At 46.9% G+C, this 25,314-nt stretch overlaps 1 protein-coding gene and 1 long non-coding RNA gene across 4 annotated transcripts in view; one reads left to right on the top strand and one right to left on the bottom strand.

Moving 5' to 3' along the window:
* LOC135399185 (uncharacterized) overlaps positions 1-23,868 on the bottom strand; it is a 54,887-nt gene extending 31,019 nt beyond the window's left edge. For both annotated transcript variants that reach the window (XR_010424209.1, XR_010424210.1), the window contains exon 1: positions 23,605-23,868. This is a non-coding gene — a long non-coding RNA (uncharacterized LOC135399185). The remainder of the gene's footprint in view (positions 1-23,604) is intronic.
* On the top strand, positions 12,677-22,575 carry LOC135399181 (antizyme inhibitor 2-like). 2 transcript variants are annotated; one of them, XM_064630949.1, is made up of 8 exons: positions 12,677-12,770; positions 18,169-18,434; positions 19,106-19,202; positions 19,267-19,490; positions 20,026-20,186; positions 20,337-20,502; positions 21,107-21,564; positions 22,215-22,575. In XM_064630949.1, exons 2-8 carry the CDS (start codon positions 18,360-18,362, stop codon positions 22,339-22,341), a joined length of 1,308 nt encoding a protein of 435 aa, XP_064487019.1. In that variant the 5' UTR covers positions 12,677-12,770; positions 18,169-18,359; the 3' UTR covers positions 22,342-22,575. The 2 variants fall into 2 exon arrangements, with proteins under 2 accessions (XP_064487019.1, XP_064487018.1); XM_064630948.1 differs by lacking the exon at positions 12,677-12,770 and adding an exon at positions 16,968-17,152.
* Positions 23,869-25,314: the final 1,446 nt, after the last annotated feature.

The raw sequence follows: 25,314 nt of genomic DNA, 5'->3' as shown, positions 1-25,314 counted from the left end.
CGAAATACCAATAAACTTCGAAAAATATACATCGGTGAAGCCTAGAAATAAAACCCGGAACCCTACTTGTAACTTAACTCGGTACTTTTAGGCCGTTATAACTTTCAGAGGGACTCGTTTCTTTTTCAGGTAACTTTATCAGAGTAACTTAAACTAAGTTACAAGTTACTTTTAATTCTTTTTTCACTCACGTACACTTATTTTCTTCCTTTCTCTCCGGTTCTTTCAAGGCATTTTAGGCTATAAAACGTGGTATCTAATCAATGATTGTAATCTACTCAGGAAGTAAGAGCCGCTGCCATTGAAATGAAGCTGAACCATTATGCACCCACAGGGACTATAAGATGCAAAGCGTTCGAATTGTTGGGCGTGAACGAAAACGATCAAAGCGTGTCGCACTCCTCCGCAGGCAGCTGAGCGTTGAACTCAACTGCTCACATGCCCAGCAGCTGTGTAGTGCTATTTTGTGTCCGAAGTAACTTGGAAGTAACTCGTTCTTTTTTCTAAGGAACTGCGGGTTACATTTCAGGCTGAATAAATTGGATATTACCTCAGTTACGTTTTTCATACGGTAACTCGTAACGAGTGCTAATTAGTGTATCACATGTGAGAGGTAATACCAGGTTCCGTCGACGGCTTGCTCCTCGTTCTCACATCTTACTCCCTCGACAGAGAACCATGCAGTTCACAGAATATTATCCTTTACCGTACTGAAAAGCGCTGGGAAATGACGCACAGCATACCATTGAACTTCATTGCAAATGACTATCGCCAATTTCTCAAGAAAAAAGGAAGAAAGCTGTCATGTGGTAGACAGGAGCATCTCAGAGTCCCATGCGCAGGCCAGCACGCTCCCCGCTGAAAATAGTGGGGGAGGCCGCTCCTGTGTTCCCTTCCTCCATTCTCTGGACCACACGTCGCAGCCTGTTTCCCTTCGTCGCTAGAGGTCTGCGTCGCTTGTGGATGTCACTGTGAACTATGAAAATTTACGCCGCCTTCACACTGCGGTGCTGAATGAAAGGAAGCCGCCGAGGCACTAATACAGAATATAGCTGTCTTGTAGCACACCTTTTTTTACACCTCAAGTTACAAAAATCTACAGGGATGTCGTGAACCTTTTGGAAATTGGAGGTGAGGCTGTAGGAGGTGCATGGACTCACCACTCCTTGGTTTATTTCTTTGTCTGTTCTATGAATTCGGCAAGATTCCGAGCGATGCAGGGAGCTTATGCGTGGTAGACGAGTGAGAAGGTATAGACGTTTTTACCGTCTCGCGAACCGGTTACCGAATCATATTTTTGCGGTTCAGTTCCGGTTCGTTCAAGGAGGGAGAAAAAATGTTTACGGTTCGGTTCGGGTTCGGTTCGGCAAAAAATAACGTTTTTTTTTTTTTGCGGTTTGCGGTTACGGTTCAGTTCCGGTTCCGACCCCTGGTTTGAAGGCGTCGACGCCACCTCGGGCGCGGACGCCGTCTGCGAGGCTGTAATTACGAGCAGCCTGAGCAAAGTTGCCTCCGTTCTGTCAGAGGTACCGTGGCCACAATATCGAGAGCACTTTAAAGTCATCGGAACGAAGGAGAACGGGAATCTTGAGCTGAAATGTCTCCGCTGTGAGCCGAAGACGAAGTTTCTAAGCGTCTCACCTGTCTCGGTTACGCCCAGTTTAGGCGTTCCTTTCAGTGTTTTGCCTGCAATTACGTATGATTACACAAGAAGGGATGTCTCTGGTCTCTGTGGCTCTAGAGTGACACCTATTATGAGCCAAAGGCGAAAGGTATGGTCTGCGTACAGAATTGCAAAAAGTAACTCTACCCACAATCGGATACTTTTCCGAGGTATTTGTAACTCTATCTCATTATTTTTTCCTGTCAGTAACTCTAACTGCAACTTAATTACTTTTGAAGCTGAGTAACTGTAACTTAGTTACTTTTGAAAAGTAACTTTAACAACCCTGTGTATGAGCGCTTGTGCAATATTCTACCAGTACTGTCCTGAAATCTACTCAATCCCCCCCCCCCCACCCCCACCCCACCCCCCACCGGGCTTTGTTTTTCCCTTTTTTCTTTCGTTGCGCAAAGATTCGTTCACCTCGTTCTGCTCACGTGATCAGCTGAAAACGTCAGCGGCTTCATACCATCCGAAATGCCGTTGCGCGTAATCTCTCTTTTACCCAGGATGGACCATAGGTCGCCCAGTTATACGCCGTCACAGTGATAAGGGCGTGCATGGCAATGACAACGCGGAAAGTGTCAGACGCTATCGCTGAGTTGGTATTGACACACGCTCCCCATTTTTAGCGATCCTCACAAGAGGCGAAGGCTCCGTCCTCCACGTCACCTCAAGACATGTTTGAAGTAATGACTATATGACTCGACAATGTCGCAGCAGTTGAGCTCACTGGGTCGGCAAATTCACCCACGATGGCCATTATGGACATCATTCACAATCACATCGTGGCAGTGATTTCCCCAGAAATTCACTGCTGGGGGGGGGGGGGGGGGGCGAGCTTTCAAGGGGGGGGGTGCTTGGTGAAGGTTCCACTTACGGAATTTTTCATAGACACGGAAAGAATCGTGGCACAATGGTGACATATCTGCACAGCTTTCCCGGTTTATTCGTACATGTTATTACATTAGAACACAGTACAGTATAATACAGATTCATTATGAACGGCATTTCAACATTAAGATGCATAATCACACGACCGGCAAAGGAAAAAGCCTAGCACATTGTCTCACGAAGCTCAATGAACACCTAGCAACCAACGATGAAAACCTTAGACGAAAAAAGCAGAATACTTCGCTCGATTGAGTTGGGCGCAAATGGTTCTTGATGATCCACATTGAGTTTGCGTGCCCGCACGCATTTTTGCTCGTATATGCGCGGAATATATGCATTGAACAGTCACTTTCAAATGATTTTGGAGAAATGCATGGTACGATCATGTGCATGAATGTGGTACAGCCAAAGTTTGATCGTACAGGATGTAATTCGCTGCGCTGGACTCACCCCCAGAACGTGTTGGTGGCCGAGCTGGGTGGGGTTACCTGAGAAATTTCAGGGGGGGTGTTGCAAAAATGCAGGGAGGGTGTACACCCCCCCTGAGGGGGGTGTAGGGAAATCCCTGCATCGTGGATAATGGTTATGTATGACGGTGAAGTTGAACGATGGTCTATGATGTAATGTGATGTGATGCTGAAGTTGATTGCATATGATGGGTTTTAATGTGGAAGTCGAATGATGGGTTGTGGTTTTGATGTGATATAATGGACTGTGAGTAAGTCCCACCATGATGTGATGTTGAATGCACTTCTAGAAAAGTGCCGACCTATGGCTCACTGTTCAGCATCATTCAGCTGCGAGATATCGTCACGGAGAGATGCGATATTATGAGGTTCAATTCCAATGACGGGTTTTAAAGTGGGTGTCGGTCACGGCTCTGATGTAATGCGCGATGTGATGGACTGTGAATAGGGCCCACCATGATGAGACCGACCTACAGCTCACTGTTTAGCATCATTCAGCAGAGCGCTACACCGTGGCACGAACAACTATCTTGTTGATTTAGCCTCAGACTTGTATACATAGCAAAAAATAGTGGTGCGTACAAAATCTTAAATACAAAAATATTACAAATACTCTCAAAAGTGAGTATTTAATAACTCAAAGTACTTTTGGAGGGAACTTATACTCATTTCTCAAGGAACTCCTAACATACAACCTTTCTGGGGGGGGGGGGGATCGAGAGAGAGAGAGAGAGGCACGCTATTCCACTTACGTGTGACGTCATAAATTTTTGTTGCATTTAAATACAACTACAATATACTTTACTTACATATGTATGTAAATACTTGCCATAAATGCTTTGTCAATGCAATATTTAAATAGAAAATGCAAATACATTATTTAAATACCCTAAACGGTGGTGCACGGTGGTGGAAGTGGTGAAAGCGCTCGCCGTTGTCGGCCTCACAGAGGAGGGCAACGTCACGACTAATGCTCCGTGGGGAATGTGCATCCTGGGCAGACTTCTAAGGGAACCGTGTGCCGACATGTGTCTAAATACTTTCATAAATCCATCGAATGAGCTAAGATCAATGTGGACTGAGTAATTGTTTGTACTGGTATTCAAAGCAACAGCATTCCCTCATCGTGGTGATTTGAATGATCAAACGATTTTGTCGTCCCTGCAGCTCCTGTTTGATCAGATAATGTTGGTTCGCGAAACCTATATAACATTGATGCCGTTCGACTGATGACAGAAGCGCAGTATCCACGTAGGCAGGAAACCAAATTTCTAAAAATGTTCTATAATGTACCGTCCTCGGTATAGCTCAGTCGGTAACGTGCTGGCTTGCTGAGCTCAAGATCGTTGGTAGCAATGTGGGGGAGGGTAAACATAGCTTCCAGCACCGTGTGTCGGAGATTTCCGGCGCACGTCAAAAGAACCCCAGGTGGTCCAAATTATCCGCAGTCCTACCCTGCGGCACGCGCAACATGTCGCCACCACGACCTACTAGATTATAACGACCATGTCACAATCAGAAAACCCTATCAGGAGCCTGTCCGCACGATCCGCCAGGGGCGCTACTGATCGGCACAACACGATTGGACGATGGAAATTTGAATTCTGAACGCGCAGAAGCGTGTGTACGACCACCGTAGCAGACGACAGCGACAACCCCGACAGCCCCTATGAAAACGCGCAGAATGATGATGATAATGAACCTCAGAATGAAACATCTGTGGAACGTCCACCGCTTGTACAGAAATACTAAGGTAAGCTGAAGTACAAAGTATTGTAGAAGTTGAGGAAGCAATAACTGGGACGATTAGAAGCGCCACCGCTACCTTCCGAAAATGCGGCGCGTAGAAGGGGTGCGCCTGACATGGTCGTTATAATCTAGTAGGTCGTGGTCGCCACACTTTGCAGGCAAACCGTACGTGTAACATCACGGTACCATTATTATTATTATTGTACTATAATGTTCCAAGCCAGGTTAGCAACCGGTAGTAACCGGGCAACACCTCGGCCACGGCAATACATGCAGCTGTGAAATTTTGAAACGTGCGCGTTCGGACGTATGTAAAGCGCCCGTCAACCTTAATAATAACGATGGGGGGAAAAAATCGGTTTCACTTCCGAGCGCGATAACAGCCATCCTGGGGGAACTGGGGGAATATTAAGTGAACAAAATCGTTGCGTTAAACAAACAAAATAAGTTTATTCAATTAAGATCTCATTATGGGCCCCAAAGTGTTGCTGTAATCGCGCTAGGGAACGAGACCACATTTTTTTCCAGTGTTATTATTAAGGTTGACGGGAGCTGTACACCTGAAGTATTTAAGCAAACAAATACTCAAAACACGTTTGCCCCGACTATATATTTAAATAGGAGATATACGTACATGTAATTATATTCTAAAAAGTACATTAAGTACATTAAGGTACTTTGCATATATAAACGCTGCCCATCCGATGGTCTTGAACGTCGACCTCTACACTGTGCATGTTCTTGTGCGTTTAATTGCCACATCCAAACCCATGTTTTCTCCCATGGTTTCCCAGATTGCGTCCCATTTCAGTCATAACGTTTTCTATCCATCTGGAAATTTTCATATGTGTCCCCCCCCACCCCACCCCACCCCTCCTGCTCACATCTAATAGCAGTCTAGACAGCACGGTCAATTCTTGAGAACACGATGACAGAGTCCCGCACTGATTCTGTTTGCCCCTCGGGATTGACTCTAACGCACGTCACCACCTGCGACATCCTTTTCGTCACCGCATGTTACGCCTTTCCCCAAGCTTCTCTAGATGTACCTTGTTAGTGAGACGCAGTTTGTCACTCCACTTCCCCAACCTTCACCCTCCCAGCCAAGAAGAAACCAAATGAGTGTGAAAGGTTTGTTGCTGAACTGCGTTTTATCGGTCGGCAGCTGCAGCAGGGGCACGACGAACATGACAGCCTCGGAAACATAATAGACCTCTACCGAAGAAACGTCACAGTGACGTAATCCTGACGTTGGTAGACATAGTGAAACGGAAACGGCGCGGGCGGAGAGCACCGATGCTTCACAAAGCCATATTCCTTCACGTCGCTTTCGTGTCTTCATTCGCGGTCCCAGTCCACCGCCGAAAGAAAAGAAGGCTTCACCCCAAGATTGATTGATTGATTATATGTTTAATGGCACAAAGACAACAAAGGCACCCCAAGAGTTGCGACGTCTGAAAGTCAATGTCGTAATAATGCGCGGAATTGTGGCTTGTTATTACGACTTAGTTCGCGCTTGCTTTGTGTAGAGACACCACGGGCACTCCGAGAGAAACTCGTGCCCTTCAGGCTCCTGAAGATGGAACAGCCCAGTAGCCATCTTTAGAAAGAGCTACCGAAAAGATAGGGCGTGCCGGTAGAATGGAGCAGAACAAGGCCATACAACTAATAATATGTAAATAATTGCAAAAATATCTTACAATGTGAGAAGCCCCATTTAAGCGTGGCTTTCTTGTGACCTATTGATTTTTTGCTATAATAGTTCCAGTCTACCAAGTTGGCGGCGCTGTTGTACCATCTGACGTCATTTGTTTGTAAACAGGGATAGGTCTCGCGACGCTGCTGACGGGAGTGCTTACAAGGTTTCAGAATTGAATTGCTGGATGTTATCCACAAGTAATGAAGAAATGAGCTGGCAATAAATAGTGATCAGTGCTGTGCAACTGCATGTTACTTCACAAGTAGACAACAATGTACCAACTGTAAAGGAAAATGTGTTTAAACATACATAATGTAAAACCTCGAGACCAGGGAACACGAAGGGACCCTTAGGTATCCCATCGTGTTCGTGATCTGCTGTGGGCGTGCGCAGAACCACCATATCTCTTACGTACGCAAAGGCGATATAGCGTATACGATATACTAAAACTCTCTATTATTACAGTTGACCAGGGCATCCGGTTAGCGGGTCCGCAACTCTCTCGGGATGTAACCGAGTGACAAGTAATCACTTACTGAACAATTAACGAATACCTGTAATTAATAACTCTTTGTCAGAGAGCAAACTTCCATGCTGATTCGCAATGAGACCAATTAATCGATTAGGGCCATACTTCACATTCGCTAATGCCTGTGTAGTAAGTAAGTGCCCCATTTTCTTTTCTTTTCACCCCTTGGTCATCTTGAGATCGTTGTTTGTTTTTCCTTCTTTTACGCCTCTCTCGAGGTTGGGTTTTGTTTTCTTTACTATTCACGAGTTCTGGAGTAGCCTGGACTGACTTTGTTGGGTCTAGCATCTATTTTTATTTCTCAATCAATCACATGTAATGCCCCTGGGCCCTTGAGGTACAAGAATAAATAAATAAATAAATAAATCCTTTTCGCTTCCATTTTGGAACCCCTCGAACGCCGTCCCGTTTCCGTTTCGTGTTCCCGAGCCATTTCCTCTACACGCGGTGTTCGTAAAGCGTCAACCTCGTCAGTTCCGCAGTCCTATATCAGAGAAAGCGCACGGTACCAAAAGCTATTTGCAAAGCGAGATAATGGTCACGTTTCCAGGAGCCGAACCGATAAAAATAGCTTTTTATCGAAACTAAGGACAATCCTGTCAGGATTCACTCTATGACCGTTGGGTATACTACTATTTCGAGGATGAACCGACAAAGAAAGGAGAGAGAATATTTTCTCGAATGGATTCTGCGTCCGAATTGCCGATCGGCGACATTTAACCGATTAAATAAATTAGGTAACCAGTTATACGAATAGCCCCTATTCCGTGGCATACTGGTCTCTTTCCACGCTGAGTTTGGGAGGTCACGCGGGTTCGAATCTCCGCACCGGCTGCGCTACCCGGGGTTTCTCCTAGGTCTTCCGATAGTCTTTCCAGACGAATGTCGGCACAGTTCCCCCTGAAGTCGGCCCATGACGCATACTAGCTACCCCCCCTGTTCCCCCATTCCTTCCAGCTGTACTCTCTCTCCATCTGTCCACATCTATACGCCGCTCATAGCCATAGTTGCCTCGCGGCGCTAACGCGGATTTTAAAAAAAATATTTGAGGTTATGAAGAAGGATGATATTGCATGGGAAATAGAGGAATTGTTTACACTGCATTCGGTCATATTCCCTCTGCATACATTGCATTTTATAGTATAGTACTGGAGCATTGCGTCCTATTAATGCTCTCGTGACTTCTTTCACGATAAAAACGCGTTCTTTCCTCCTCCTCCTCTCTCTCTCACACACACCGTTCTCAGAAATCTTATCTGTGACCGGGGAAGCCCAAAATTACCTCGGACAAAACCGAGATCCGACCCAACGATTTCTATCCTCTCACTGATCTCACCTTCTGCAACACTCGACAGGCCGAGCAAACCGCGGACGAGTACATCAGCGTTCAGCAAGCCCGTCCCGTATCGACCTGTACCATTCGCAGAGAAGCATGACTCAGAATCTTATCCGTTTCGCCCGATCTTACACAAGCCGTACTTCACGCAGTCAATAGTATCGCGACATGCCAGAGGTCGTCGTGAAACGCCAGAGAGCGAGTATTTTTACTGCAGCCGACACAGCGAGGGAAATCTTGTCACATACGAAGTCAAGTGGCCCGTTACTCTGTATATGTTGAGATGCCGAAAAAATGTACCCTGGGGTAGTGGAACTCCCCCCAGCGTTGCGCACGCACGCGCGCAACGCTACGCCGTTTGACAAAAACTACTTTTCTTGATACTTTTCTTGCGGGGACATTTTTTTTTCCGGGGCGACATTTTTTCCGGGGACGATTTTTCTTGCACTCGGACATGTCATTCTGTGCCCCTGCTCTGGGCTTTATTCAATCCATAAGCTAGAAATTTTGCTGCAGACATCTGGAACATATGAAGCGCTGAAAAGTTAAATGGGGCAAGATGTACGTTGTTCCTATCTGCCTTCCTCATTGATGTCATTGACAATGACATGATGTCATTGATGTCAGGATGTTCACGGGCTCATGGGTGTTCCCAGGATTTTCTTCGAAGGGGGGAGGGGGGGAAGTGCGGGTGTTCTGAAATTCTTCTTATGAAATTTTAGAAAAATCAGCGCCGACCTATGAAAAAGAGTGCACAATTTTCATAAGTGATCTTGAAGCTCCATTGAGGGGGTGGGGGGCACGGCCTCCCTAATTGCACTCCTTTCGGTACGCCCATGATGTCAGGGTTGTCTGCACGCCATCTTGTTACGTAATTAGTGACTTCACGCGGCAAGAAGCTAGGTGCCCGGACAACTGGCAAGCCATCTTGCGCGAAAAGGAATTTCATCGGGTATTCAGCCCGGCGCCGAAGCACCTCTCAATCTGAAGTGTCACCGGCTGCCTTGTATCATTGTATCATTCCCCAGGGTAGATAAACTCGATTCTTAAACAGATAGACAGGGTTTCTTTTGCTTTTTTTTTTGCACCCACCGCCTCCCTCCCTTAGGGACTTACGCAGGATTTTCGTCAAAGGGGGTGTGGATGAAGTGCCATTGCGGTGTGTGTCCGGGGTGGGGGTTACATCCCATTTCGCCTATTCCCATTTCGCCTAATCCGGATTATCGGATTAAAAAGGCGGGAGGGGTGACTGGCGTTAGGCAAAACGGGACTGTCGACAAGTGTGCATTACTTACATGTCCCGCCCCGATAGTGACGTCTGCAAGAAATGAATGCGCTCGTCCGACGACAGCCTTTACGTCGCCCGAAACAAGGACCCTTGACATTTGCAAACGAAGGTGTGTGCGATACCACTAATAATAAAATAAATCGATTATTATCGAGTAAAACGTTTTCGTTGGTTCATGAATGGATTGATAGATGAATGTTTAACGTAAAAAAGGGATAAGTTGCTATACAGACTGAACACGGAAATGCACCTGCTACCACTTTGCAAAATCACTAGCAGGGACACAGGTTTTTCGTGCGGCCAAGAGAATTGGACTGGGACTGGAAAAAAAAAAAAGAGGCAGAAGTTTGGATTTCTACTCACTTCAAAAAAAAAAAAAGAAAGAAAGAAAGAAAACTCCACTCGTGAAAAGAGCGGAGGGAACACGAAGGCATGGCGAAGGGTACGCCGTGACCAACCAGATGGTCGTGACGTGGCCATGTGCACGTGACCTGTGACAGACCCCATTGGCTTAGCACACAGATACGAAATATAACGGGTAAAGTGACTTTTGGCAGCACGCTTGAATAGAACTAGCAAAGGGATAAAGTTGTTATGTGGAGATGCGTGATTAACTTTTGACTTCCCGAGAAAGATTAACAAATTTCTCGCATTTACTTTTCAGGAAGTACTAAAAAATGCAATTAACGCAATTCCATGCTTCAATAAAACCAACGAGGTTGTCAAGTTACGTGAGGATGCGAAAGTGACTTTTGGCAGCACGCCTTCTTTCATCACGTGACACGGATCAGTAGGCGAAGTGGGACTGTCTGCAGCATACATTAGGCCAAATGGGACCCCCCTTGAGTTGGAAGTTGGTGAACTTCCTAAGGGATTGCGAGATAATCCGCTAAAAAGCATTAGACGAAACGGGAGTAGGTGAAGTGGGAAGGCACGGGGGTGGGGTGGGTGTGGGGCACCCGTGTGTGCTGGCTTTTTGGAGTCTTCTTCTCCATTTTGGCAGGTTTGTTTTTTATCAGTTCTTTTGTGTATGTGTGTGTGTGAGGGAAAGAGAGAGAGAGAGGTTATGTGAGATCTTCGGGTGGTGGGAGAGCTGGGATAATCCTTGCCCCCCTAACAAAGACCTTCTCGACAGATTTTTAAAAGACGTACCGCTCCTATTTTTCGATACAAATGCATTGTATGTATAGAGATGCATTGGAATAGCCAGCCCACAAGTGTCACCCCCCTTCCCACCCAGGGATCTTCACCTCGGGAGGTGCTGGTGTAATGTAGGTGGGGGTGACGCTCATATCTGCCGTTCTCTAAGCTTTTTTTCACCCCCTTCCTGCAATTTTTCCATCATCTTAGAAGTGTTCCTTTTGGAAGGGGGGGGGGGTTGCAGGATCGTTGGGGAGCGTGTAGCGGGTGTGCTGGAGAAATTCCAGCCCCCATCCTAGTCAATATTTACCGCGCGTCAGTTGCCCGGCGTTTTTCCCAACCAGGAATCCCACGAATTTTGTCACATATCCTCCGCTTATAACGCGGTACAAGTACGCTATAGGCCCGGCACAAATGCAAAAACAAACTGCTTGAGGGTTATATTTATTCGATTTTTTCTTCTTCTTAGAAGGTAACTGTAAAGTAAGTGTAAGTTACTTGAACGTGGTAACTGTAGCTGTAATACAGTTAGATTTCGAAAACAGTAACTCTAACTCAGTTACTATTTTTGCGGACTATCTGTAACTTAGTTCCTTTTTTGTAGTAACTTGCACGTCACTGCCCCATCCCCACTACGAAGTGCCGACACCCCCCACCCCCAAAGATGAAAATCATGTGCATGTCACTGCCGTGCCGTCTTCCGAGTCGCGAAACTCACGACCAGAATCATCTGATAAGGCATGAGCTCAGTCGCGTGCCTGCTACGAACTCACGTTAAGGTCGACACGGCGTATCGTCGCCGAGCTCGATCGTGCCCTATAGTAGTGCACTCGACCAGATAACATCACACCTGTGACCAGAGATCGGGGGGGGGGGGGGGGGCAAAAATGGTGTGGCAATGGCTTCTGTTTATAAGTGTGATGTTACCTGGTGAGCGTGCGCTAATGATCGGCGATATACGCCATGTCGACGTTCACGTGAATTCGCAGCCTGCGGCTGAGCTCACCCCAGCCTTAGGCAATAATTTCCCTCCCCAAATCTACATCGGCGAGTGTCGCGTCGTAAACTCACCCATTATCTCCAGAATAAGACTAAATATGGCCAGCAGTTGAAACGTACACGCTTACATTCTCTCTCTCCCTCTCTTTTACCTTCGCGCGCCATTTGGAACACGTGCAGAAATTGCGCGCTGACTGGCAAGAACTGCACACTGCAGACGGGCCGGTTAGTGTACATTCCCAAGCCGGATATACAGTACACTCGACACCGAGTGGATGCTCTTCGTTGTGCAGGGTGCTGTCGCTCTTGATAAGCGTGCTGAAGGGGTTGAAGTCGAAAAGCACGCAAATGGAATTCAAAGAAATGAAAGAATGGAATTCAAAATTGCGTGGACTCGTAATCCAGAGGAAGAAACACCCAAGTTTCGTGAGCAGCAAAAATAACATCGCGAATGTGCAACAAGTATCCGACGGACGGAGTAGGTTGTACCGGAATATCCGACGGAGTATAGTTTGCGACACGCGGCGCGAGTCCCACCACAAGAGTTAACTTTATATCTGAATGCTGTAACCACCACCGTATATGCAGCAGACAGCCCAATAGTGTATTCCCGAGACACTTTTGCACACTACTAATACAATTTCGAGTGATGGTGAGGCCGTTTGTTCAAACGCCACCCCTCAAAGTCGCTGACGAAACAGCGGCTCTCTGAAAAGCGTAACTTTCTGTATTATCACCATGGAACAGAGGTCTCTTCTTCGACCACGTGTCTGCTCTTCAAAGCGGACAGGAAGCTCTTCAATGACTGACTGATCGCGAAGTCCAAGGGCTCTTACCGGGTGCATAGTATACAACTTGATTGTCGCGCGCGTTACTATAAAACAAAGCGGGACAGCTTGGACACTCAACAGTCTACAGCCCATTCAGCAAACCGCCCATCAGAGAGCGCTTTTCTCTTCTTCGTTGATATCCAACCGCATCGAAAATTACTGCCATCAATTTCAGTGTAAGTATGCGCACTTGTCTCTCAATCTTACAAATCCGTGGCTTTCCCTGGTCTCACGGATTTCGATTACCATGGATCACTTCCACAGGGTTCTTACGGTATTTGGGAAATTTTTCGAGGGTTTTCAAGGACCCACACGGACTTTGAAAGGTAATATTAAAGGTAATACCTCTAGGCTGTTTTGCACACGGTGCCGCCGCAGAAAACTTTATTAGAGAAATAATTAGAAATGTCGAAGCAAAATAGCTGTTACAGCTCTTTACATTGCATGCGATATCTCGTGACGGTAGCCTTCGTGGGTTTGCTAAGGTGACTGGGAGGGACTCTTTCTGTGCATATTCGGTCACTTTAGCTTCATATGCTCACTTCGCACCAGTGTCTTCAGCTGTCCATAAAGTCAGACAGAATTGAACAGAAAGTGGTGAACACGTGCACACAGGTCGGCACAGATGCAGACGAGCGCAGAGCGTGCTTTTGTACGAACAGTTGCCAAACGGCATTTTGGAGAAATGCTATCGGGCAGTTACTAGACGCGTTCAGAGGTTTCTGTGGCCAGAGGAGGAGCAATGCTATACTCGTGTTCAACATAAAAACGAAAAGAAATGTAGTTCGTCAGCTACATACGCCGTTGGAGATAGACGCAATAGCGCGCCAGGAGTAATACTGCAGCGCCACCACGCGCTATCAATAGAGGGGGGGGGGGCACTTTTTGCTGTAGCGTAGTGTCATTGGTGTCATGCGGCCAGTCTTAACAGCCAATACGGAAGCAGCGTGAGTATGATGGATTACATTATGTGGCGCAGGGAGAGAGCATGGCTTCTCTGCGTCGAGACATCCTATTCCTATCTGCGGCACAGTAATATTTTGAGAGCTGACGGACTAGATTTATTTCCTTTTTTAAAGGGAGACTCCGCACCAAAAATGTGTTGAGGTAACAGTGCAACATCAATCCGTACCGTATCATATTTCAGTGAATACAATTTCTCACTCCCAAGTGGCACAGATAATCAGAAAATGAACATTTTCCTTTGTGTGATTAGGCGCACGGAAAAGCAGTCCAGCAACACTGGGCTTCACCTCACCGGTATTTCTCGTGTGCGGCTTTCTGTAGGTTTTGCCATTACCGCTGGCGAATATTTTAAAACGAAATCGAGGAAGCAGATGACTGGTCATCCATATCGAACGAAGAAGTTACAAAGCGCGTGCCCGAAATGCAGCCCGTGGCCCACACGAGACTACCGGTGACGTCACGAAGGGTACAAGAGGTAGGAGAGTGAACCTTCAGAAGTTTCGGTTTCGTTTTCAGCTTCTTAGCTCTTTCGGCAACTAACGGGTCTCCGACTGCCAAACGAACTTTATTTCTCATTTCGGAATAATGTATCGAACTTATTTCCACAGCAATTATAATAGTTTCGGATTGTCCCGGTCTACATAGTCTACATTTGGTCTGAAGTCTAATACTTGGACACATTGATACGAAACGGCTATAGTTTAGGAAGCAGACGGGGGGATACTTGAAGCCGTGGCATCGTACGTCAAATAATAGCGCGGTGATCATAGTTATCGTGAAGAAATACACCCAGAATTCAAGGGATTTCAAGGGCGACTTCAAATTCAAGGGCCTTCAAGGACTTGAAATATTGACTTTCAGGTTCAAGGGTCTTCAAGGCCCTGTGTGAACCTTGCTTCCACCACTTCCTGTATACCCTCGGCTCTTCAGTCATGTTCCTGGCACTTTTTCAAGCAGACGGTCTTTAGCAGACGATTCTCAGCAGACGATCGGGCGCGAGTTGACTTGAGCCAAAAATAGCCGAACCAACGCCTGCAAGCTATTGCTTTTTTTTCTTTATATATGCGGCACCCGCAACTTTAAACTTTTCTGTTAGCAACTCCAGTTTGAGTACACCTTGCACCACTCCTGGGTAGCAGCTACGTTAACTTGTAACTGTGAGTAGTTACCTTTTTCAGTAATTTGTAAATGTAAGTAGCCGCAGTACTTAGCGAGTTACTTTTCTAGGGAAGTGGCTTCCTACTGTGATTAGCTACCACTATATTAGTTTGTAAGTAACCGTTAAACGTAATTTTGTCGTTTCTTTGTCGCACTGTAAAGAGCTTTACAGCTCTTTACAGTGCGATGTAATTGCGGTTGCACAGCGCACCTGTTGAAACGAACCATCCAGAGTTGCGTTTACTCAGCCTTCATTTGTCAGCCGCCAAATGTAAAGTGACGAAGTTGGTAACCATGGCTGTAACAAGTTCCATTAAAAAAAGAGAGAGAGAGAAAGCTCGAATTGTAGCGAACTTAGTTCCTGCTTTGAAGTGACTTACCCATGACCATCTTGCCCTCTTTCCAGCGTGTGACTACCAGAGTCAAGCGTACTGAAATATGATGTGTCTTGTGCTTTCTGTTTGAGTCATGCAGAAGCAACCGACATGTGACGTTCATCGTTAACCGACATGCGACGTTCATCGTTAACCGACATGTGACGTTGTTTCATGTGTAGCCGTAGCGTGACTGTATAGTCAAATCAGGGCAGCTATATAACAGAGCCTTGCTTCCGCCGCGTGCTATACAGGATCGCGGTCGTGGTGGTAAGTCCTATAGTTTCAGGAGGCAAAGCCCTCCATCCATTTATTTATTTGCTTCCACAAAGTGCCGGTACCAGGGACACAAAAGCTAACGTGCAGTTTGTTATGCCTGTAGAGCGAACGTTTGACTCAAATTACGAGGCCGTGGGAGTCTACACGCATCGTCGTGCCGCAGTTCTTTCGGAAACCAGATGTCGCCGCGAGCCAAGTCTTGTCGCGCAGTATTCTTACGACTCAGAAAAGAGTTCTTATTCTCGTATTGCGCAGCTAATCTAATCTTGCACAGCGAGTTTCGCGCCTCTGTCGCGAAGTCGTCGATAATTGCACTGGGGCTTTCGGACCTCTGAACAAACCGTGACCCCTGAGCCGAAGTCCGGCAGCTTCGCACGAGAGCGGTATCGCAGAATTCAGTCGGGATTACGCGACATATTGAAGTGGTTGGGGCCGTTCTGCAGTAAAACCAAGGAGAAAGGGGGGAAGGATTCGAGTTAGGAATCGCAGGTATTTTCAACGGAAGACTCTTCTTCCACAGGGCCCAGTAGAAGTAGAATATCCGCTGCTCCTAACATAAGGTTTGCTGGAGCTAGTACGTTATTCTAAAACACGTGACAGCTATACGAATATTCCGCGCAATAAAAATAAAATAAGCGTAACAAATAAACTGTTCAGACGCCCATCCCAACACACGTCATTTGGGCGAAGGCTACACGAGAAGTCATTCTTGCATTGCAACTTCCCACGAGATTAATGTGCGCTATCTGGGGCAAAGCAGCAGTTCACAAGCCACGAGGAGGACACGAACAGCGCTCATCCCTGTAGCGGAAGCTATGCATGGCTTCGACGCGAAGCCCGCGCCTCCCTGCACCGGTTTATTCCAGTTCTCTGAACCCGGTTTTCAGAACAGCCCGCATCTCCCTTTCCTGCTCCCGATCCCCTTGCACTGTTAGTAAACACTGACTGGTCTACTCGTGTTATGGCAATATTCTCTTGTGCGTGCGCAGCTGACGTCACTTGGTGTGAAACGTCTTGCGCGCGCAAATGCCTAATCACACACCTGTCATATTTGTTGAAAACGATATCAAAACCGGACGCGCGGCGTCTCACGTGACGGTCACGCGTACCCACTCCTCTTTCATCACAACATGCATAGGCGAAAAACCTGTTGTGAGCAAAAAAATAATAACTGCGCAGAAAGAGTTGCAGCATCGACAGACGAAAACATTACGTCGTTTCCCAGTACTCCCACTTGCATTTCCTGCGAAAGACCTTTCTTGTTGCATATAACGGTGGCAGTGATACTGCGCTTGCGCAGTGTCGCCGGCTCAGATGCCAACTTGCCTCCCGTAAAACTAACGAAGCCGCGCGCATCGCACGAATGGAGAGGAGGGGAAATTTTCCGAAAAGCTATGGAGTCAACTGTCAACTTGTTTCCAGTTGCTCGCGTAACACGAACCGAACGCACACGTGCCGCATGTAAGCAAAAACCGCAGACTTTCCCGGAAGATGCGCCTGACGTCAGGCGACGGCGCCAACAGAGCATGCGTACTGGCACAACTTCCGTTAGTTTTTGCCTCCTCCTCCTCGAGCATATATATAAGCCCCACTGCGCCATTCAAAGCCCCTTCCCTCTGCTTTCCCGTATGGTGTCATTGCAAAATTTCCCAAGTTCTCGTCAACGTGCACAGCAAATTCCCTTCAGACGACCAGATTTTCTGTGTTGACTCTTCTCAACCAGCTTTACAATTCCGCCCAAAACCAGCCTTAAAATTAGCGGGCGGGACGCTTCTCCCCAGGTGAGTGTTCATTCAAAGCACCGCTAAACTGCTGTCGTCCGCAATTCGGCTTGTAGGCACTAAGCCTATTTTCGTAGCAACAAGCGTGTGTTCTACTGGTGTTATACTTTGGTTGTGAATATCAACTGATGAAACTCGACAGATCAAACTCGAGGAGTTGAAGGGATCACTCCAAAATATGTAGTAGAATGCGAGGATGTGAAAGGATCCCGGCAACAGTCATCTGGGGTGATAGTAACAGATAACAGACTGACTCAGTCACTGTATAGGAACATTGCCAGATCGGTGTCATGTTCAGCTTTCTTTCCGTGAAGAGCAGGCAGAGCAGGCTCGTATTGCACTGCATATGCTTTTTCTGTTGTGGATCTCCACCTTAAGATCACCAGTGTCGCACACGACGTGGAAGGAAAACATGCCGGTGCATGCATGCTGCCAAAACATGGATCCATTGTTCCTGCTGTAGAGATGTGCACCTCCCATTTTTGTGGTCGTCCGCTTCCTGGATACGGTTTCCAACAGGAAAGCTCACGCACAGCTCTAATTAGCAATATTTATTTGGATCGTAGCACGGGGCCGAAAATAACACGGTGTCGTGGACCCGCCCGCGCGATTCGCGTATTTTACGCGTGGCGCCATCTAGTGGGGGAGTCTGGTACTACAGTGGAGAGGACGATTAAGGGTTTCCTGCTCAAGTGTTTCATATTCGTTTTGCATCTACAATGTTCGGCTAATGTATCAACTACAGAGCTAAGCTTGTTCTTGGGCACGTCAAATAAATATTATTTTTGAGGATTATTAACCACAACATAAAAATCACCAAATTTATCACAAATGTGATCTTTTCTCTTGGTAACAAAGCTACAAAAGAGTCATTGAGACAAAGTCAGAGGCATCAATATGCTAGCCAGTTGCATGGTCATTGTCATGCCTGTACATTTTGTAGGTCCCAGAAATGATAGCAGTCTAAAATTGCCTCCTTCATTTGCGTGATATTGATCCAGAAATGCTTCTTTCAGGGAGGTCTAACCTTCACAGAAAAGGACAGCTTGCGCCTGTCGAAGATCCTCCTGTGTGGAAGCGGACCCCCTTGGGCAGAGAGCTGAGACCGGCACTGGGCTCTGCGTTAGCCGCGATCAATTCCTCAACCTTTTAAACCTTGGTATAACGCATCCTGCCGGACTCGCCCCCCGATTTTCAGCTCAACAACATGAAGACCCCCACGTGTGATATTGTTAACCAGATGGGTGCCATACACATGGTAGACACCATCACGTCGGACCCGGTATGGAATCCCGTGCTTGGTTGTTCACTGTCAGCACTGTATTTTTATGCAAGGCCATATCATGAGCACTGCCTGCTGTGGAAATGCTACCAACCCTGATGGTCCCATGTTACACACCCAGCATTATGTGTATACACAAGCAGCACTGCACAATGCCTTGGTCCTACACAGACAAAAAGAAAGAAAAAAAGAGAAACTACCTTGAAGTTTTTATAGTGTCATATTCGGCCATAGTGAGTAACAAGAACTTGTACCTGATACCTATTGCAGTAACAGCTTTAGGGCGACGTGACATAGCCATCACTCTGGATTACCAGACTGCGTTTGCGGTACGCTGAGACTGTGTAACCACCACAGCAACAATGCCTAAACATTAAACAATGAGGTTGTCAACAAAAATTCCATGACGTTTCACAGAGCTTCGCCAAAAATTTACAGCGAATGTTGGCCCTAAAATCTACCACATTAGTATTTGCGTTTGATACAATGCCCAAACACGTCTCAACTATGACATCACAGGCAAAAACTTCACTTTCAAATTAAAATGTGTACCAAAAAAAATCTTGGGTCAAACACAGGAGTTAAACATATAGTATTATATGGCTTTTGAAAGAGGGCATATAAAGTATTTGGAAAATGGGACACTGCAAGTTGTCTGATACTCTTTGCAGGATAATGACCAGCCGTTCTTTGTGGTCGACGTCGCTGACGTGATCTACAAGATAAAGCTGTGGAAGCTCAAACTCCCACGAATCAAGCCTTTCTATGGTACGTAGGCCTTCTGGAGTTTTTGCTCACAAGGACTCATCACGCAGTTTTCATCTCTTTGCAGCTGTGAAGTGCAACAGCATCCCAGCTGTGCTTGAACTAATGGCTGGCCTTGGCTTGGGCTTTGACTGTGCCAGCAAAGCAGAGATTGATTCTGTCTGTGCTCTGGGTGTCAGCACCGATCGCATCATCTATGCCAACCCTTGCAAGACCAAGTCCTTCATCAAGCATGCTGCTGCTACTGGTGTCGACCTTATGACCTTTGACAATAAAGTGGAGCTGCACAAGGTTTGTTTCTCTCACAAAGGCACTAATGGAATGTCCTGCCCAAGTGTACAATTAATTTTGGCAATACAGTCATGTCCCACTAATTCGGATGCCTCAGTAACCAGCCTCTACTGTGCCGGTTGCGAAACAAGTGCCGGGATCTTGTTCACGCAGAACGTCGTAAATTTTGTACTTGGTACAGTATTTTCAGTATTTTCGCCCACCAAGAGTCGACTCTCGAGTTACTTGAGTCCAATAAACAAACGCAACCTATGGGATGTCCTTGCAGGACAGCATGGGCTATAACATGAAATGCAGAATTCAACTCGTTGCATGCACCCAACATATTGATGCCAGAATCTTTAAATACCTGTAGTGTGCTCACCTCACCAGCGCGGCTTGGCCTGCTGAGAAGGGTAAATTCAGGGCCCCATAGTTACCTCAAATCGTTCGATCTCGTCGAGCTTTTCCAACCTAATCTGCAATCAAAGTACCCCGACATTCGTAGAGTCGAGTATTCGTCAAGTATGTTACTACAACTTCTGCAACGTTCCAGGTGAAGGAGCTCTTCCCGAGCGCTCGTCTTGTACTGCGCATCCGCGTCGACGACAGCGGGTCGGTATGCCAGCTGGGACTGAAGTTTGGCTGCGAGGTGTCTGACGCCCAGTCTCTGCTTCTGCTTGCCAAAGAGCTTGGGCTCAACATAGTTGGTGTGAGGTATGTCCCCAAATGGTCTTTTCTCTCTTCGGGAGTTCTACCTTCCCAGAGGTTCCCTCCGGCACAACCTGCACCTTTGACCGTAGCATTAGAGTTTGCACATTCCAGGCTTGAGGAGCATGGCGTTTGCTAAGGTGTTGCGTGTTGCAGCTTCCACGTGGGTAGCAACAGCCGCAACCCTTCATCCTTCAGCAAGGCTATCGAAGAGGCGCGGTTTGTGTTTGACCAGGGCCTCGAGCTTGGGTTCAACATGGAGTTGCTGGACATCGGGGGAGGGTATCCCGGAGACAAGGGCTTCCAAACGTTATTCGATGAGGTAAGACTTGTCACCTGCGTCTGTTCTCAGCGAGGCCGATTTGTAAGACTTGAGGGAGCAAAGAAGCGACATTTAACGTGTTTTCGTTCATCAAGGAATCTGTCACTACCCACAATGCAGTAATTTCACGCGTACATGTCACACCGCAGCTAAGCTGCAGGACCAGTTTTTGGGAACGTTTTGAAAATTTTCGGGCAGATAAGCCGCGGGCAATACGACGCGACTGATTTGTGCGACAAAGGAGACCATAGATAAGTCCATAAACAGTGTGGTCCATACTCCGGGGTCAGTATGGTGTACAACAAAGGAGGTCAGTTCTGTGTTCTACCAAGATCGGATTGTGCCCTTGTTGCGTGTTTTTCATGGATCGACGGGTCAGAGCCCTTCTAGAGGACATGAATCACTGTCACCACTTTCGTTAAAGCTGCTTGGGGGAAGGCCAGTGTACCCAAATATGGGCGCGCCCCTGTTACGCATTGTTTGTGCATTGGCAGGGCGATGCTGTTCCAGAGACACTGTCAGCCCTTTCGTTAAAACCAGCATATGGGGAAAATGCTAGGAAGAAGTAGTGATCAGATAACAGCGATATCGCTTTCTTCCGCAGATTGCTGCGACAATTAACGCTTCTCTCGACCTGCATTTCCCTGAAGAAGAAGGCGTGCGGGTGATCTCCGAGCCGGGACGCTTTTTCGTATCATCTGCCTTCACGCTGTACACCACAGTCATTGCCAAGAGGGAGGTTGTCCTTGCTGACGATTCTGTCAAGGCCATGTACTACCTCAACGATGGTGTCTACGGCTCGTTCAACTGCACGGTGTTCGATCACGCCAAGCCCGTGCCCTTCGCCCTGCACTGCAGGGAGGGCAGCCTGCGTCCGTGTTCACTGTGGGGTCCCACCTGCGACTCCATGGACATGATCGAAGAGGACGCAATGCTGCCCGAGCTGCATGTCGGCGACTGGGTGGTGTTTGAAAACATGGGGGCGTACACCCTGTGTGCTTCTTCCAACTTCAATGGATTCCAGGTGCCAGATGTCAAGTATGCTCTAACGTATGCTTCCATGTAAGTCGCATTTCTCGTCTTCCTTACTGGTTTGAAACATTCGGTAGTTTTGCTGAAGAGCACTGGGTTGTGAGGCGTCAAGGTACTGCAATGCTGGGCTGCATTGCGGTCTACATAGCATGCTCTCGGTTTGGCCATCCTCTTTTTGTGTATCAAATACCATGTAGGTTTTAGGGGTGTACATCAAATGTCATATTCTCTGTAAGTTTGGTGGACCTGGACACATTGGACATTGCGGTTTTTGTCACATTTTAGTTCATGTTAATTTAATTAGTATTAATTCATTTTAAAACACTGTCATTTTTCATTTATTGCCAAACCAGGGTTGCTTTTACACAAGCTTATAGAGATGCAAAAGCTTTTGAATAGACACAGAAAACACATAACCTGAAGTGTGAAATGAAATCACACTCTTCCAAACAAGCAACTTTTACGGTGTGTAATACGCCTTATGACAGGAAAGTGAGCGCTTTCTTTTTTTTTAAATTGTACAATTTAAGTTTTTCTATCGTTTGTGTGGCCCACGCTTAAGAAATCTCATGCAATGTTTCTACGTTAATCTTTAACAGTGTGCGAATTGTTTCCAAACTGAAAATGTGGACTCTGGACTTCTAGTCTGATAAGTTGTATATCTCTCTCTCCTTCTACAGCATGTATCTCAAGAAGTTTCCATTCTGGGACCGCCTTGTGTGCCACTTCGGGGACCAATACGAAGACGTTGACACGGCTTTTGTGGAAATGTCGTGCGCTCTGTTCCAGCAGGAGGCCATTGCTTGACCTACCTCACTGGCATTCTGCCTCGTATCTTTTTTATTAGACAATGCTTTTTGTTCCGTTCACCAAGGTTTAATTGATTTAGAGGAATTGATTACATGGCTAACTGGGCTCAGTGATCTGATTTGGCTGTGTATGGATTTTACAAGTACTACTCTGTCGTTTTGTACAGTCCCTTATTGGGGAAGCAGATGTGAAATGACAATAAAAAAAAAGACTAAAGGTCGTAAAATGACACTTGGTTGTTTGTCTCTCATGCTTTTCTGGCGCTAATTTTTCATCCACCAAAGTGGCAGCAATGCCAGTGGGACATTCTGCCTGAATTCTAAGCAAGCGTAACTACAAGTTAACTACAACTTTTTGCCGGCTAATTTTGTTACTTTTTTTTAGTAACTTGGAGATGACTATATGGAGCTATGCAAAAGGCTTGGTTATGCCAAAGGTCTGAAACATTTTGTAGCAACTCTGTATAGCGTGCCAACACTAGGTTGTGCTGCTTTTTTTTTACATTTTGCTTGCTCGGATCAGTCCAAGCGCAAAAGTGTGTGCTAAATATGTCTCAATGCCACACAATCTTGTAGTTCCAGTAAAATGTGCATACGGATAAATGGTGGCAGGCATATGTCCAACCTTAGGGCCCCTTGGCTTGGCATTGACGTAAAATTAGCTGGGCCCGTCTGCACAAGAATTGTGCTAGGGACCTAGCATTTTGACTGTGTGTTTGGCATGAGCTGGAAGACAACGAAGTTTAGGGCTTCAGGAAGTTCCTTGGGGTTTAGGTTCCTCTCTGAATTTTTGTGACAGACAGTCCCTGTACTACTGACCTATTACGTATATGGAAACTGCGATTCTGACTTAGGAGTGGTGAGAGGGAAAATTAGAGGAAGTCCTCAAGACAATCGAAAAATGAAAAAGCCTTATTTTTTTGCAAGGGTGCACTGAAATTAGACAGCGATCACTTTATTAAAGTAGTTCACTGTCTGCAGGCTATTATATATGGAGCAACTGCAATGTGTGCAACACTCTCATTGCGCATCCGACTCATTACACTAGGCTACAAAAATTGTAGACTTCATAAGATGCCCGTGCAATTACGCAAGTGGTCATACTCGTATATTTTGTTCTCTAACGTTTCATACAAGAAGTGTGAGCGTAACATTTCTGCAGAACACAGACATCTTCTGTACCAGCTTTGGACACATGTCCAGCGACAGATTCCAGCGTTCCTGCACGTGGAATATATAAGCTCTCTGGAAATAGGCTTACCTGCTGTCAACGCATGTTTTAAAGGTCCGTCAAGATTCCGGAGGCGTTCATGTGGCACATCCCTTCCTTTCATACCGCCGACACTTGAGAGCCGCATTTCTGAACCTGGTAAAAGCATTACAGAAGACTCGCTCAGAAAATAGTTGCCACTGTGGCAACACGCTTCACAAGTATCCAACTCCGTAGCATAGTGGAAACAGCCTGGAAATGTTGGCGTCAACCGGCACATCGCGAATGTTTGGAAAAATATGGAACGCACGCTACGCACGCAACATCATGGCGATGGTATGGTTTGAAAACATTGCTGTCGATGCCGATATGCTGGCAGAGCCACGGCGGGCCGGCAGCAGAAATAGACCTCTCCCTGTTTGTAAATAAATGACGTCATAGTGTTCGACAGCGCCACCAATTTGATAGAGTTGAACAATGCTCGAAGCTAGGGGGCAAAGGGGTGAACAAGGTCGCGCACGAAAGCCGCGGTCTTGAGGGGATTACGATGGTCCCTGAAAGGGACGCGACCTTCGGTCCTACTTTTCTTTCAATACGAGTCAGCGAACAAGTGCCCGTTCGTGGAACACAGTCTGTCTACCAACGTCACGATGACGTTTCTCAGGTAGAGGTCTATTGACGACCACGACGGACGGGTAGTACGTGTTAGAGCACTGCACGGGCCCGGGCTTACCCGAAAGCCCAGGATCGGGCTGGACAACGCCGGCCATGGTCGGGCATGTACGCGAACATATTTCACGAGACTGGACAGCTGAATTTTCATGTCACTTTTTTTTTTTCCATTGGGTATGGGATATCATGGTATTCTCATCTGAGAACTATCACTTTTTTATATGTGATCATGCTTATTTCGTGTAATGGGTCTGGATTTCACACGTGCACTCCCACACATTTGGGGGTGATAGGTGTGGCGCGGGCACGCTGAGAGTCCGGCACGAGGGTCAGTTAGGTTAGGTGTTCTGACATATTTCGTTCGCGTGAAAGTTCGAGAAAGGGGAACTAACACCGGTGCATGCGCAATAGAGCGGAGATGAGTCTCTCTTGAACCGCAAGGTACATACATATCGCCCACGCGCCGTTCCGCGCTGCCTTCCCAAGCAAGCCAAGAGCCTGAAGCAAGCAAGCACCAAGCACAGAGCGGCCTGCCGGCAGAGAAACACAGCCGCTCCGTTCGAGTGTACCTCCTCACTCTCCACCAATTAGCTGCGTCCTTTTCCTCGCTGCGCTGTGCTCTTTAGTAAATCTAAATATGCCTCCGGGCCTCGAGAACACATAGAGCAGAGGCGCGCTCGGTCCGAGCCTGAGCATGGAAACAGTCGGGTACGGGCTGGGCCCGGGCCGGTGGAGTCGGGCCCGGGCTGGAAATCTGTAGAAGACGCCGGGTGCGGGCCCGAAAATTAGGCCCGTGCAGTACTCTAGACGTGTACGAATTTTCCAGGAGAGTCCAGGATACCTCTGAGGGAAGGGCCAATCTTGGAAAGCATGCTACATACACTGCCCACTCGACGACGACAGAAATCACATCAGCGTCACAAGGGTATGCGTCACACGGTGCGGCAGCTCTTTGAGTCACCAGTCACCACCTTCTACCCCCAACAATGAATCCCTTTTCAAACTAGGCGACACACGATAAACAACAACAATATACCACATGCAGAAAAATAAAATCAGGTGCTCGCAGAGCTCCTCATGTTGTCATCG

Source organism: Ornithodoros turicata, chromosome 6 (genome assembly GCF_037126465.1).
Source record: "Ornithodoros turicata isolate Travis chromosome 6, ASM3712646v1, whole genome shotgun sequence".
Classification (NCBI taxonomy): domain Eukaryota; kingdom Metazoa; phylum Arthropoda; class Arachnida; order Ixodida; family Argasidae; genus Ornithodoros; species Ornithodoros turicata.
Note: the sequence above shows the minus strand (reverse complement) of the source record. Positions and strands in the feature narration are given on the sequence as shown.

What these genes read in the sequence shown, in the direction of transcription:
- LOC135399181 (XM_064630949.1), top strand. Translation starts at nt 18,360, where the DNA reads ATGAAGACCCCCACGTGTGATATTGTTAACCAGATGGGTGCCATACAC. An exon ending in ATAAAGTGGAGCTGCACAAG is followed by an intron (nt 19,491 to 20,025) that starts GTTTGTTTCTCT and finishes GCAACGTTCCAG; the next exon opens with GTGAAGGAGCTCTTCCCGAG. An exon ending in GCTCTAACGTATGCTTCCAT is followed by an intron (nt 21,565 to 22,214) that starts GTAAGTCGCATT and finishes CTCCTTCTACAG; the next exon opens with CATGTATCTCAAGAAGTTTC.